Source organism: Cajanus cajan, chromosome 10, assembly GCF_000230855.2.
Source record: "Cajanus cajan strain Asha chromosome 10, NIPB_CcT2T_4, whole genome shotgun sequence".
NCBI classification, from domain to species: domain Eukaryota; kingdom Viridiplantae; phylum Streptophyta; class Magnoliopsida; order Fabales; family Fabaceae; genus Cajanus; species Cajanus cajan.
Genome location: NC_138526.1, coordinates 47,339,010 through 47,353,184, shown reverse-complemented (window position 1 = coordinate 47,353,184; position 14,175 = coordinate 47,339,010). Strand labels below are relative to the sequence as shown.

Sequence of the window (14,175 nt, the reverse complement as noted above, 5' to 3'; positions counted from 1 at the left end):
TAAGTCTCAAAATTTTAACTTTGTCATGCAAGTTAGTTCTTTCGTTATATTTAGTTACTAACTTTGTTAATTTCATGATCAATTAACAATAAATTGTTACATTGACATGTATTTTTTCTTCCGGTTGACATGCCACAATTGTAAATTAAGTAAATTTAGATATGTAACAAAGTGAATTTTTAATTTGATTTAAACATAATTGAAGTGACGTTTGAATGACTTATTTTTTTTCCACTTACTTCTATTATTGTATTCCACTTAGAGATAACCATTACTACCAAGCTCTTCTCCTCTTTTACTATATGGGTTTGTGATTCATTAAACATAGTAAAAACATTCACAATTGATTGACACAACCTTACTTAAAATATTTTAGAATGATCACTTATTTTGCTAAACCCAAAATTTAATAATTCAAGGTTTACAATCCTAAACCTATTGACAAAATAAACGTAAAAATTAAGAATGATTGAGACAAAAAAATCCAACAATAGAAAACTCTACGAAATTCAATAATAACCTTTTATTTTAACTAGAACATCATGATCAAAATATTTTCACATCATAAAGGGTTCATTATTAATTGAAAAATACCAAAATCTTGCATTACAGTCCATATTATGTAATTAGAAGAGAAAACAATTAACTAAAAGAGAGATAAGATACTAACCTGACTATTTAAGAAACTAATAGAGTTGGTAACTAAGTATAACAGAAGAACTATTTTGCATAATAAAGTTAAAATTTAGGAATTCAAATACTACAAAAAAAAATCTTTTAAGTGTTTATCAACCCACCTTTATCATCTTTTAGAGATAAAATTAGATGTTTACTCATCAAATATATTATCAACCTATGTTTTTTTTAAAGTAATCTAACAATTTTAAATAAATAACTTGCTAGTATACTTATTTAAAAAATAAATGAAAGTATAGTAACAAATTTAACAATAATATATACTAATAAATAATAAAAAGTTTGATATTAATGCATTTAAAAATTTATAAAAAGAAAAACCACTTTAATTATAACGCGTTTCACAGTCTTAATTGATAGTATTAGTAATTAATTCCTAGTCATTGATATATATTTTTTATTTGACTAAATATTATTTTTCTCAACACGTAGTAATAAATTAATCTTCTAAAATATAACCAGATGCTAAAAATAGAGTTCCTCTCACCTTACCGGTGTTTAGGGTAGGTAACCGTGATTCGATCGAGAATTTAATTTCCTATCACTTATACCAATGCATAATTGATTAATTTCACGTGGGTTATTTTTTGAAAATTACTACTATATATACTACTTATGTACTCACTTTTTAGTTAAACACATTAATTATCTGCTTAAGTGTTGTAATTAATCAAACCAGAAAATATTGTAATTAATTCTCAACCAAACAAACACTATACACATTGTCTTAATTAATTCAAACAATCAGACAAAAATGGGCAGATTTTCAGCACACTGTTGGCCTTGAAATGATATACCATAACTTTGGACATTTAAAAGTTAGATATGTTTTCAAATTTCACAATAATTCAAGCCAGTCTATATCAGAAGAATAGTACACTTTAATTGAATGGCAGTCTTAAATCCACGACCGAGGATCCCATATTTTAGATTTATGAATGAAATAGAAAAAATAAAATTAAGATGTAGGTGTTGGAGAGTAGAGAACGTGACACTGATGAGAAATGTATATGTGCATGACATGTAGCATGAGATGTATGATATATTATTATATTATTATTCATATCGCAAATATTGCATAAGTTAAAAAAAAAGATAATAAAAAAATGTAGTAGCAAACTAGCAATAGCATTATGAAGCGTGAGATAGGTTTGTGTGTGTGGCAATTCCGTAGTTCTTGTATGGTTTGTATTGTACTTTAGCGTTAGCGATTATTTTGGGGCCTTTTCTCTTTCTCTCTCTTTGTGTGTGTCTTTTCTTCTATCGATCTTCACGGCGTGGTTGCTTTTCGATCTCTCCCCCACAAAATTAGGGTTTACACCTAGATCCGGCCACCTTCTCCTTCCTCCCACATGTTTTGGAAACTCGCTTCGCTTTCTGCTTCCTCCCCCGTGAGTTCTCACTTTAATCGCGCCAATTCTTCTGCATTTAAACTCTCCCTCCCTCAATAAGCTGCTTTCGCCATTCCAATGTCATTTTCTTATCATTGCTTTCGCTTTTCAATTACCGATTAATCAATTAGTTATTTGTTCTTTAGCTATGTTAACCATCCCTTGCCATCTCAATTTACAATTTCCATTTCCTGGATCGACTTTTCTTGTTCCGAGTTTCCGCTTTTTTGAATTTGTTATATGCAGCAACTGATTCGGGAATCCGTTGCTTTTTTTTTATTTATATTTTTATTTTTTCAACGTGCTGTTTGTTTTTGATGAATCTACTTTAGTGGCTCACTGTGTTAGGTTAGTATGAATCTCCATTAGAGTCAGTGGATGTATTTTAGCAAGCTAATTAATATAGGCATCTATTTTATTTTTCCTGTACTCACGTCTCTGTATTGCTTTTTAAGCTACGTGAATTTTGAAGGTTCTCTGTTGTAGGATGTTCATATGTGCATGCTAATCAATGGAAAACACTTGAGCTTGAGTTAAAGCTAACACAATTTAGTGCGAATTTGTGAAAAAAGATAGCATATGATTTGTTTAAGAGTTAATCATCTATATACTGCCAGTGTAAAGTTTTTTACACTAGCAACCAATCATATCTTTAAAATATTTTATTTTATTTTTATTTCATTAAATAAGCAACTGACTTGGCACTATTAAAAGATATGATTGGTTGCCAGTGTAAAAAAACTTTACACTGACAGTGTATAGGTGATTAACTCTTTGTTTAATATTTTCCCTTACCTTTTCAATCGATATGAATTTGAAGTCACCAGTTTGTAATCACTTGCTTTACTTTCAAGACTAGAGTGTTCTTTTTACAGTTCTATATAATGATGCATGCTTACAGTGGAATTTTATAATTGAATGGCCTGTAATTGATGACTGAAAGTTTTAAGAGGACAGCTGAATGAATCAACGATCAAAGTCTCAAGTAGCTTAATACTCGTGTAGCTTATTTTATTGCTTCCTCTCTATGCTCCTTTGTAACAGTTGAACTGGTGTTATGCAGGTGGAGGCTATATTAGACAAGGAGAATTTCACTTTGGAAGAGCTTCTGGATGAAGAGGAAGTGATCCAAGAATGCAAGGCCTTAAACAGTCGTCTTATTAACTTGTACGTGTCTGTTTAATTTAAATCATTTCAGTTTTTCACTCTCCTAACAAATCTTGAGTTTCATTTTTCATTTTATTTTTTGTGTTGTCCAATTTCTATTTTTGGTTATAATTTAAAGTGAATGTATATACTATATACATAAGGCACAAGATGGATAGGCAATTATATAGACAATTCAACAGAAGGTAATTGATAATTTGCTACGTTTTCCCTTTTAGTCTGAGAGATCAAGCCCAGGTTGAGCAATTGTTACGATACATTATTGAAGAACCACCAGAAGATGCTGAAAGTAAACGTGCCTTCAAGTATGCAGCTGTAACTGAAAATTTGCTGCAAAGAACTTTTTATTAAATGTTTCAACTATTTTGTAACCATCTGATTGTTTGTCTGTAATTTAGGTTTCCATTCATTTCCTGTGAGATTTTTACATGTGAAATTGATGTCATTTTGAAGACCTTGGTCGATGACGAAGAGGTTTTTACTTCATCCTGTTTGTGAACTTTATATTTAGTTTCAAGCCATATACCTTGTATTGATTTTCCCTTCTCATTCTTGTAATTTCAGCTGATGAACTTATTATTCTCCTTTTTGGAGCCTAACCGCTCACATAGTACCTTGTTGGCTGGCTACTTTAGCAAGGTATACGTTAGATAATATTGGAATTTTAGTTTGCTTGGTCTTTTTTTCAATGTGTCCTATCTGACTTGTTTGATGTTGTTTTCTATGCCGTTTTACAGGTTGTTGTTTGCCTAATGATTCGAAAGACAGTGCCACTTATGAATTATGTTCAAGTAAGTACAATAATGTGCTTTTGTAGTACAGTAGTAGATTGCTCGTTCAATTTGATATTTACAATTTTATGGAAGAAAAAACAAAACTTGATTGATCATTATTCCCTTTTATTCCTGGAACCTCTATAGTAAATAGTTTTGTAGTCTATACAACAGTTGGTGTGCATGTTGTATAGTCTCCTTGTGAAATCCTTCATTCATGATTCAGCATAATTTCTGCAGGCCCATCAGAATGTTTTTCGCCAACTGGTTGATTTGATAGGAATCACATCCATTATGGAGGTAAAACCTTTTACATTTTCAGTAGTAATTATGACGATTCTGAGATATTGCTGATGTGTTAAAATGGATTCTGACATAAGTTCTTTGACAGGTTTTGGTTCGATTAGTAGGCGCTGATGATCATGTGTATCACAATTTTATAGATGTGATGCAATGGTTGGCCAACAGCAACCTGCTTGAGATGATTGTTGATAAATTGAGTCCATCTGTGAGTGAAGCATCTTTCCAAGCTTATGTTCCTTTAGCCAGCTTTTACTTGTTACCTGTGTCTGATGCTCATACACTTAGCTTTATGCCTTCCAGTCGTGTTAAATGAGATTGAATGTGGCTACATCCTTTGATTTTGGGGATTTTCTATTCTTCAAGCTTGATATAGGCCACCCTAATGATTGCTAGTGGTGTTTTGTGTCTGTCCTCCAAAATTTGTTTTGGGGGCATAAAAGATGTAATTGATGAAAAGCTTAATTTAGTATCCAAATTTTGTTTTGGTGCTTGAATTTATAGGCTCTCTATTACCTTGTGTTTTGTTGCAAGTTATCTGACAGCTTTTTTTCTTCCCTATTTAAACCAGAGTCCTCCTGAAGTTCATGCCAATGCGGCTGAAACATTGTGCACGATAACTCGAAATCCCTCTTCTACTCTAGCAATTAAACTTTCAAGCCCAAGGTTTGTATTGCATGGTTTTACTGTATTTTTCCTCTAATATCAATATGACTCTGGAATAATTATTATATGTATTTTTATATATGCAGCTTTGTTGCAAAAATTTTGGATCATGCATTGGAAGTTTCACAATCAAAGTCTAGCCTTGTGAACTCACTTTCAGTGTGTGTTTCTTTGTTGGATCCCAAAAGATCTGCTATATCATCTCCCCTTTTTCATTCATTTCGAAGTCAACACATGTATGAGCCACCGATTCCTGTAAACCCAGACACTATTGGTGCAATGCTCCCTAAACTCGGTGAGTCAATTATCATGTGTTTTTAGCTGTGTTATTCTCATTATCATGGTTTTCAATTGAGTTATATTACTTGTTATTCTGAATATTGTGGAATACAATACGATGCTGAAATTATATTTAAAAAGGTTATAGGCTTTTGAATTTGAAGTTAGTTGTATGACTATTTTGATATTTAATAATTTTAAAAAATACCAAGTAGGTGATTTCAATTCCCAAGTTTACAGTAGTTGTGCAGATGTGAGAGGAGCCCTCCTGAAAGGTTAAATATGTATTTAGTATAGTGGAGTTTTACTTTTATATCATTTACATAATGCTGTGGATTTTGCTGGCTTGAGACTTAATTTATGATTTTTTTGTTGTACTAAATTTAATTATAATTACCATTTAACTTCCTCTGTCCTGGTAAATAAAGATCATTTGTGAGTTATGCTTTTTCAACAATATTAGGGTAATCAGATTACTGTAATCTGGAGCGAGTTTGCCTATTTAAAAGAGATGAGTACTTCTAGAAAAATGATTCCTGGAGGTCTACCAACAAATAAAACAGGTTATAATGTGCTGTGCTTTAAGTTCTACATTTTTATAGACAAGTAAATACGAGGTTTTGTTTATATGTTTCCTTTTGCTTTCACTTTATCCTTATCTTTTAATGTTCCCAATTCTTTGTAGTCATCAATAAATATCAAAATATTTTGGTTAAGATGGTGTGCGCTTCAGTTTCAAGGTTTTTTGGGTCGTGGTGGGTAGTTATGTCATTTGTGTCTTATGTATTTCATGATTGAAGGTTTAAAGAATGTTGTTGTCTTGTCATTATGTTTTGCTTGGTGCAAAATCTGACAGTTTTTGTTCCAATATCCATATCACATCCGTAAGATTGATTTTATTGTCTGCAGGTGAATTGCTCGTACTTTTGAATGTATCATCTGATGAAAAAGTACTGCCTACAACATATGGAGAATTGAGACCTCCACTTGGGAAGCATCGATTAAAGGTTAGTTGTTATGGCTATCCCCTTCAATTCTAGGGGAGTTGCTATGGTACCCATACCTAGGGTGAATTGTCAAACATTTGTTCATTTTGTTGACTGTTGATTTATCCTAAAGGTTGGCAAACTTGTTAAATATAATCAGCAAGTGATGAATGTTTGATGAGATACCTTAAAAAAAGATGGATACTTTAGTAATTCCTTACACTAGGTTGCAGTCTGGCCAGTAGAAGTTGAATTCTTGTTCCAAAAATTGCCTTTTTGTGTATTGCAAAACTGTTTTATGTATTTATTCTATTCCTATGCAAGGTATCACTATTGTCAACTTTGAATATGTTTTTATTTTTCTGACCTGTCTGAAACTTATTTCAGATTGTTGAGTTCATTGCTGTCATTCTAAAAACTGGAAATGAAGTGGCAGAAAAAGAAATGGTCAATTCGGGAATCATTCAACGAGTCATTGACCTTTTCTTTGAGTAAGCAACTATTAATTTTCTTTTATGTAGATGTTTAAAGAAACCTTCACATCTTTTTTTAAATCTGTGTAGAGACAGCATTATCTCTCATCTTTACTGCTAACCATTTGTTAACTAGTCTGAGTATGCTCTGCTAATACAGGTATCCGTATAATAATTCATTACACCATCATGTAGAAAGTATCATTTTATCTTGTTTGGAGAGCAAAACTGAAGCCATTGTTGATCATCTTCTTCGAGAGTGTGATTTAATTGGAAGATTTCTCCAAGCAGACAAACATTCTCTTCTCTCTTCTGACAAAAATCTGGTAAATGGATGCTTTAAACAGATATATTGGATGTTTTATTTTGGTCATTACTGTGTATTGCTGAGATCAAGTTATCTTCATTTCTTCAATGTTTTATTGAATTACAGTGGAAATGGAAACATACATAAACTAAGTGATAGAACCTACAAGAAGTGCATAATAGATCATTTCTAGTCTATACGCTGTTGTTGAGTCTATTACCTGCTTTGCTAAAATGTTTTATTTTGCAGCCAACAGTACCTGCTGCTGGAAAACAGGCACCACGGGCAGGAAACATCGGGCATATTACTCGAATTGTTAACAAACTTGTTCACTTGGCACATAATCGAAGCCATATACTGACATATCTTCAGGTTAGCTTTATATATCAAATTATTTATAGCTTTAGGAAAGGTTTATAGGTTTTACAGTAATTTTTTACTGTTAATATAAATCTATGAAAATATTTGAATCATGCCTTAAATTGCTATCTTTTTCAAATTTGCATAGAGGCTTGTAAATTTGCTCTAAGATTTCTCTGAAAGAAGCTTTTGGAGTCTTCTGCTAAAGTTCATTGTTTTGCATAAAGGATTTGAGTTCTTGATGTATCTACCTAGTTCACTTTGTATCTCTTTACAGGGTTTAATGTGTTTTTAATCCTTGCAAAATGACTAATTTTTGTTTTAGTTCTTTAATTTATTTTTTGATGGTTTTATTCATGTAGATTTTTTTTATTTTTTAAACATGGTACCTATCATTATTTACTAATGTTGTATGCATTTAGACATGTCATGTCAATGACCATTTTGAGATGTCTAGATGCATGGCCTGTCTAGATGCATGCCATGCCATGTCAACTGTAAATTGTAATAATGGCCAATTTTAAAACTTAAAAATTTATAAGGACTATAATATAATCAACATTTTTTTTGAAGGCTAAAACCAAAATTAACCATGTATTTGCATGGGCTAAAACATATTAAATCATTTTTAAGCAACAGCGACCTTGTGTGCGTGCTTCAGATAGTAGATTCTGGAGGAACATATTTTTGTTTGAGTGTAAGTAGATAGGGAAGAAATGGAAAGGAACGAAATGGGATAAAAATACCAAATTTTCATTATTTGTTGGAGAGGAGAATTAGGAAGTTTTTTTTTGGTGGAACCCGCAAGAAAAACATTCCCAAATTGACATTAAATGAAAGGGTTGGGGGTGGTATCTTTTTCATTTTTTAGTTTTAGCTTCTAAAAAAAATTAAGCTTTTATATCACAAAAAATTAAAATACTAAATAAGAATTTTATGTTAAGAAAACAATAATGGAGTAAAAAATATTTTTGGGATCAAATTTAATTGTTTATACAAACACATCTTTTCTATTTTATTTATTTATTTATTATTTCTATCCTTTCCATTTCTTTTCTCTCTATTTCACTTTTAATCCAAATAGAGCATAAACAGTTTATCATCTGAACACTGCTATAGTTTTGTACCCATTATTCAATGGGAAAGGTAACAGTTATCATTTTGGCTTGTTCTCCTTGGACTTCCATTTCCTCTATGATGAATGGTTTTTATACTCTTATTTTTCTGTTTAAATATTTTTTGTGTCAAATCATGAACAAGCTAACGTGTTAGAAAAATTATTCCTGCATCTAAGAGCATGAAGCTGAACTTACATGTTGAAGTATTGTTGGGACAATTTTTTCTTTAAATACTTCAACCTGATATGTTTAACATCTGCAGGAAAATAGTGAGTGGAATGAATGGCAAGCTACAGTTCTTCAGGAGCGTAATGTGGTTGAGAATGTTCACCGTTGGGCTTGCGGGTAAGCTATTATGTACCCCACAACATAATTTCTGTTGGGTTGATTTGGTTGTGGCTATATAATTATAAGGGGACAAGACAAGGCCCTTACACAGCAGTCTTGTTTTTGTCAACATATTTTATGATAAGGCTGTAACAAATAACTATAATATCTATATCATGCACTTTTTTCTTCATTTTAATTATTCTAGTGAAGATTATGATCTTCAATGTGGCATTTTTGTTTCATTTGTGTTTACTTTGTTGTGTTGGGGGGTCTTTCTCATTTTGATTTATCTCTTTACGTTTCCTTTTCCTGTGCAGACGTCCAACTGCTTTACAAGATAGGATGAGGGATAGTGACGATGATGACCTTCATGACAGAGACTATGATGTTGCAGCTTTAGCAAATAATTTGAGCCAGGCTTTTAGATATAAAATTTATGGGAATGAAGATAATGAGGAGGTTTGTAGTTGTTGGGCTTCTCTTCCCCTCTGTGCATGCATACTTGCTCATTTGTATTTATTTTAGAATTCTCTCCCCTTTTTTGTTTCCGTGATTTGCCTTTTTGTGGTTGGGCACTGCAACTTGAATGCTGGACTAATGTTTTGAATGGTTTGGCTGCAGGAACGTGGCAACCTTGATCGAGATGAAGAGGTATTAGTTTTATTTACTTTGTCACTGTTATAATTTAATGTGGTCGATTTTGGGGATTTTTGAGAATCAGTCTAGCTCTTGTGTTGCCGAGTGATATTGTCAAATTGTCTTATGCTTTAACCAAAACATCTAGTATTCTTTTACTTTGTTAACTAATTTTATAGCAACTATATCTGTTGTATGATCTACAGGATGTCTACTTTGATGATGACTCTGCTCAAGTAGTCATATCATCCCTCAGACTCAGTGATGATCAAGGGAGGTGAGTCTATTTATTATCACATAACTGATGGTACTTTTGTTAGGATGAATCTTTCACTTGGATTAATCAAGCAGTGTGAATTATTTTCAAAGCTGTTTTATGTCTACTGTGAATAGAGATAACGAGATAATATTTATCTGTGTATTTTTGGCAAATAAAACGAGTGATGTGCATTACTAGTATACTTCAATTGGCTTATATCTTTCGAGGTTCTCCTGTACCCCTGGATGTTTTATCTTCTGCCACATGGTATCCATTCTTTCCTTAGCCGATCTAGTTGCAGATTAGGAAGAGAAATATCCTTCAAAAGCTACTATGGAAGAATACAATATACACTAGATATTGGAGAAACAACTTGCTCTATATGTCTTTGTGAATTGCTTATAGTTCCTTCAAAAGCAACTATGGAAGAATGCAATATGCTCTAGATATTGGAGAAACCACTTACTCTATTAGCCTTTTGTGATTTGCTGATAGATCCTCTAGTGGGGATTTCTTCATTTTCACTTGATCCTCATCCTTTTTCTTTTATCCTGACCTTTCGGATTTTTGTACTTGATTAAAAAATGTTCACATTCTATGATAGAAATAGAATGTGCTTTCATTTCTTCGACTCCCGATGATATTCTGTTTTCAATTTCTGTTTTCTACTCCATGGCGTGGCTGTCAGTAAGCATTTTTATTCTATTCTCCCCCATATGTAAATATTAGTGTGAGAAGTATATAGCACAAGGACACCAAGTGATTGACGTTCCCCCATGTGGATATCTATGTATTTGCTTTCATGTTGACTATAGAAAATTAGAAAATATTCAAAAGCTTCATTTGTTCTCCCTAGCCCCTTCTACTTCTGTTGTCTGGATGACAGTGGAATTTTATGGAAGTCTATTGGGGTTTCTTTATTTAATTCATCATTTTAATGTTAATATAAGTTTTTTGTTTTTTTGCAGTAGTCTGTTTACAAACTCCAATTGGTTTGCATTCCAAGATGACAGAATTGCGGATGGAACTGAGGGCACATCACCAGAGATGATGGATGAGATAAACTTGAATGGTGCTGCTAATGGTGGTAACAGTAGTGATGATGAAGTAGTGGTTGGAGCAGATGAAGAATTGGATGAAAGCAAAAATAATCTGAATGGTACATCTAGCTCAAGCACAAATTTAAATGGAATAACTGGTAGTGATTCCATGAATGGAGATGCGTTGAACTTTGAAAGCAAAAAGGCAACCACTTCACATGATATGGGATTCTTCAGGTTCGATGCATCAGACAATGAAGAGTTGTTTGGGGACAGGCCTCTGCCTGATTGGGTGGGATGGGGTGAACCTTTAGATATGCAAGATGCAAGCGGAAGCATGAATCCATTTGTAGATCATGATGATTCTGGTAGCAACCTTTCTACTAAATCTCAAACAGGTAGCCCTAATTCTAGTTCTCCTTCAAATGGGGAATCTATTCCGTCGAACAGGTCGCCATCTCCTAAAGATTCAATTGATGGTGGTGTTGACTCGAGTCAAAGATCAGTAGTAGTAGTACCATCTCTCTTTGAAGAAGACGTTGAATTTGTAGGTGTAGAATTGGAAGGTACTGAGAAGGCTATGGAACAGGCTCTAAAAGAAGGAATAGTTGGGGAGGCAGGACCATTGAAAAGAAACATGGTCTCTAAAGTGCCAGAAAAAGAAAGTTCCGAGGAGGGTCCTGGAATAAAGGAATTCAATGATGCAAATTACTGGAGGGTTGACCAGGAGGTTGCTGTTCTGGAGTGACGGACATGATGCTAAATCTTGCTTGTTTGTATGAAAAGTTAGACCAACACCAGTGGACCCTATTCTTGGTTCGCAGGAGCGAATGCAGCAAATTAATGTACAGTATATTTTTGTTTCAATTATGCCCTATTTCTGTTCACGCTTATTAGAGATTAAGCTTGTTTATTATTCTAAGTTTTGCCTCTTCCTGTAAGTGACTTATGGGCTTTCCCCCATTTCTGAATTTATTCTGCTCTTCATTTTAGGTTCATTTCAACATTGATGATAATTTTCTTCTAGGTATGTGGTTTTCAGTAAATGTTCCCTAGAGGGCTTATTTTTAAATTCGCAACGAGGGCGCTTTGCTTAAACTGTGTATCGTAACTAAACTGGTGTAGTGAAAGTGCATCAAGATATCTACATTTTTTTTTGTCAACGCGGATGTGTATTTTTGTATTTGCATTTGTAAATTTTGCTTAGTCATTGCAAACACCATGGTTTCACCAGCATGTTTGTTAATGTAGTTAATGAATCGGATGATCTAGTAGCGACATAATTCTTTTTATTTACCATTTTACCATGGTTCATAAATTACATGCTACTGGTTAATATGCAGCATCACAAGATTTTGAATTAGTTGGATAAATACTTCGATTATTTTAATTTATTCTTTTCCTCGTATTGTAATTTGTGACAAGTTTGATGTAAAGGTCCAGGAATAGATAAAGGGAATTTAATTAAATATAACCTCTTTTAAAATCTCAAGGTGTTAAATGTTTTTGGTCGCGAGATACTTCCCGAGAACGATCTATGGATAACATATGATTAGAGCATTCAAGTGCGTTTTGTTACAATATGTATCCTTGGCTAATATTAACTGATCATATTGAATCTTGTGGGAGGTGTTTTGTCGACTAGTTATTCAATTGTTCCCTATTTTGGTCCAGCGAAGGGGTATGGCATGCACTAGAAGGTTCTAATTTTTTGGGCCCGCGGATAAGGGTGAGGCAATAAGAGAACAGGACTAGAAGGTTCTGAAGGAAGTTAAATAGGAAATGAAGAGGAAAGAAGATTGCGTGAGGAATCGGAGAGATGATAGAAGTGGTGCTTAACGATAGGCTGGGGAAGAAGGTTCGTGTGAAGTGCAATGAAGATGACACCATCGGTGACTTGAAGAAGCTGGTGGCGGCTCAGACAGGTACGAGACACGACAAGATTCGCATTCAGAAATGGTACACCATTTACAAGGATCACATCACCCTCAAAGACTACGAGATTCACGATGGCATGGGCCTCGAACTCTACTATAACTGATCACTCATCATAAATCAATCCATTCCTACTCCTCTCTATCATGTCAAATCATCATATTATAATAATAATAATACTAGTACTATATTTGATTTACTTGTGCACTTGTCCTTTACTTTTTCTATGAATGTCTGTTTCATGATTCATACCAGCTACATGATCAATCATTCATCCAATGTCTGCTTTCCCACAAATTAACAATGGTTCTATTTGGATAGATTTGGCTGGTAGAGTTATAATAAGGGAAAATAAAATAAAATGTTTTATGATGGAGAAAGAAGTAAAAATGGTATACAAAAAGTAAATATATAATAATTTTATTGAAGAAAATGAACTCTTTTATGATTAAGATTAATTATGTCTTCATTTCAGAATTGGAAACAATAAATAAAATTTACTTTATATTATCCCATCATGAACAAGCATCTTGAATTTTTTTTTGAAGAGCACAAATATCTTGAATTTTTTTTGAACAAGCATCTTGAAATTTTTTTTAACGCAACGGTAGTGTCATTCAAATCCATATTGATAGAAACTGCTATTCATTTTTTTAAGAGGAAAACTGCTTTCCATATGTAGCTTTCATGGAGGAATTTGAACAAAATTTATGGGTATTAATGGTGGTTTTCCAAGATAATTTTTTTTTATATCGGCATTTAAGACCTTTACTTTTGTTGTAATTTTTAAAAACTTAAACTTTCATTCTTCAATCTAATGTTAATTTACTGATACTTGATTTGTCCAATAACAAGTCAAAACTCACGACTAGGATGTCAGTTAGAAACATTATCATGTAATTATATAATAACTTAACAGAGTTAGACGAAAAGATGAAATTTTGAGTATTTAAAAAAATGTAGGAAAGAAAAGTGAAGGTTTCAAAAGTTAGGAGGAAAAGTCAACAATCGACAACTTTACATGCACAAAAGATACAATTAACCAATTTACGGAGGCAATTTAAGATGTGTTTTGTATAGTAGTGCACGAAAAATTTATTTAAAGAACATATGATATTCAATGATTTATGAAGGATGAATTATTCAAGTATAACGATTCGTTGTGCTTTCTATACTTAATAGTTTAATTACTCACAACAAAAAGAAACAACTAACCACCTATCATTAATATATGAATAATATTTAGATATATGCATCATAATGAATATGTGTAAAAAACTTTAAAACAACAATTAAAGAAGTAGAATAGCTATACAAGTATACAATTATGCACAATCATCCAATACTACAAAATAATAATCATAATTTGTCGGTCAAATAATACATCTAAACTAGTTGCATCATAGTAGTCCAAAAAGGTCACCACAACTATCGCTAGACATGGCCTCAAAAACATCGT

The 14,175-nt window shown here is 32.7% G+C and overlaps 2 protein-coding genes across 3 annotated transcripts; both read left to right on the top strand.

The window, feature by feature from the left end:
* Positions 1-1,859: 1,859 nt before the first annotated feature.
* On the top strand, positions 1,860-11,779 carry LOC109788101 (uncharacterized). 2 transcript variants are annotated; one of them, XM_020346753.3, is made up of 19 exons: positions 1,860-2,087; positions 3,151-3,254; positions 3,473-3,559; positions 3,653-3,728; positions 3,819-3,893; positions 3,992-4,045; positions 4,268-4,327; positions 4,419-4,535; positions 4,899-4,993; positions 5,080-5,288; positions 6,182-6,279; positions 6,646-6,749; positions 6,892-7,057; positions 7,288-7,410; positions 8,779-8,861; positions 9,164-9,305; positions 9,468-9,497; positions 9,689-9,759; positions 10,713-11,779. In XM_020346753.3, exons 1-19 carry the CDS (start codon positions 2,049-2,051, stop codon positions 11,527-11,529), a joined length of 2,550 nt encoding a protein of 849 aa, XP_020202342.1. In that variant the 5' UTR covers positions 1,860-2,048; the 3' UTR covers positions 11,530-11,779. The 2 variants fall into 2 exon arrangements, with proteins under 2 accessions (XP_020202342.1, XP_020202341.1); XM_020346752.3 differs by having other exon boundaries at positions 1,861-2,087; positions 10,710-11,779.
* Positions 11,780-12,566: 787 nt separating this feature from the next.
* LOC109788110 (ubiquitin-like protein 5) lies at positions 12,567-12,915 on the top strand. The gene has a single exon (XM_020346768.3). The coding sequence runs from the start codon at positions 12,601-12,603 to the stop codon at positions 12,820-12,822; it is 222 nt and encodes a 73-aa protein (XP_020202357.1). The 5' UTR covers positions 12,567-12,600; the 3' UTR covers positions 12,823-12,915.
* The last annotated feature ends 1,260 nt before the right edge of the window (positions 12,916-14,175 follow it).

What these genes read in the sequence shown, in the direction of transcription:
- LOC109788101 (XM_020346752.3), top strand. Translation starts at nt 2,049, where the DNA reads ATGTTTTGGAAACTCGCTTCGCTTTCTGCTTCCTCCCCC. An exon ending in GAAAGTAAACGTGCCTTCAA is followed by an intron (nt 3,560 to 3,652) that starts GTATGCAGCTGT and finishes TCTGTAATTTAG; the next exon opens with GTTTCCATTCATTTCCTGTG. An exon ending in GGAATGAAGATAATGAGGAG is followed by an intron (nt 9,306 to 9,467) that starts GTTTGTAGTTGT and finishes GTTTGGCTGCAG; the next exon opens with GAACGTGGCAACCTTGATCG.
- LOC109788110 (XM_020346768.3), top strand. Translation starts at nt 12,601, where the DNA reads ATGATAGAAGTGGTGCTTAACGATAGGCTGGGGAAGAAGGTTCGTGTG.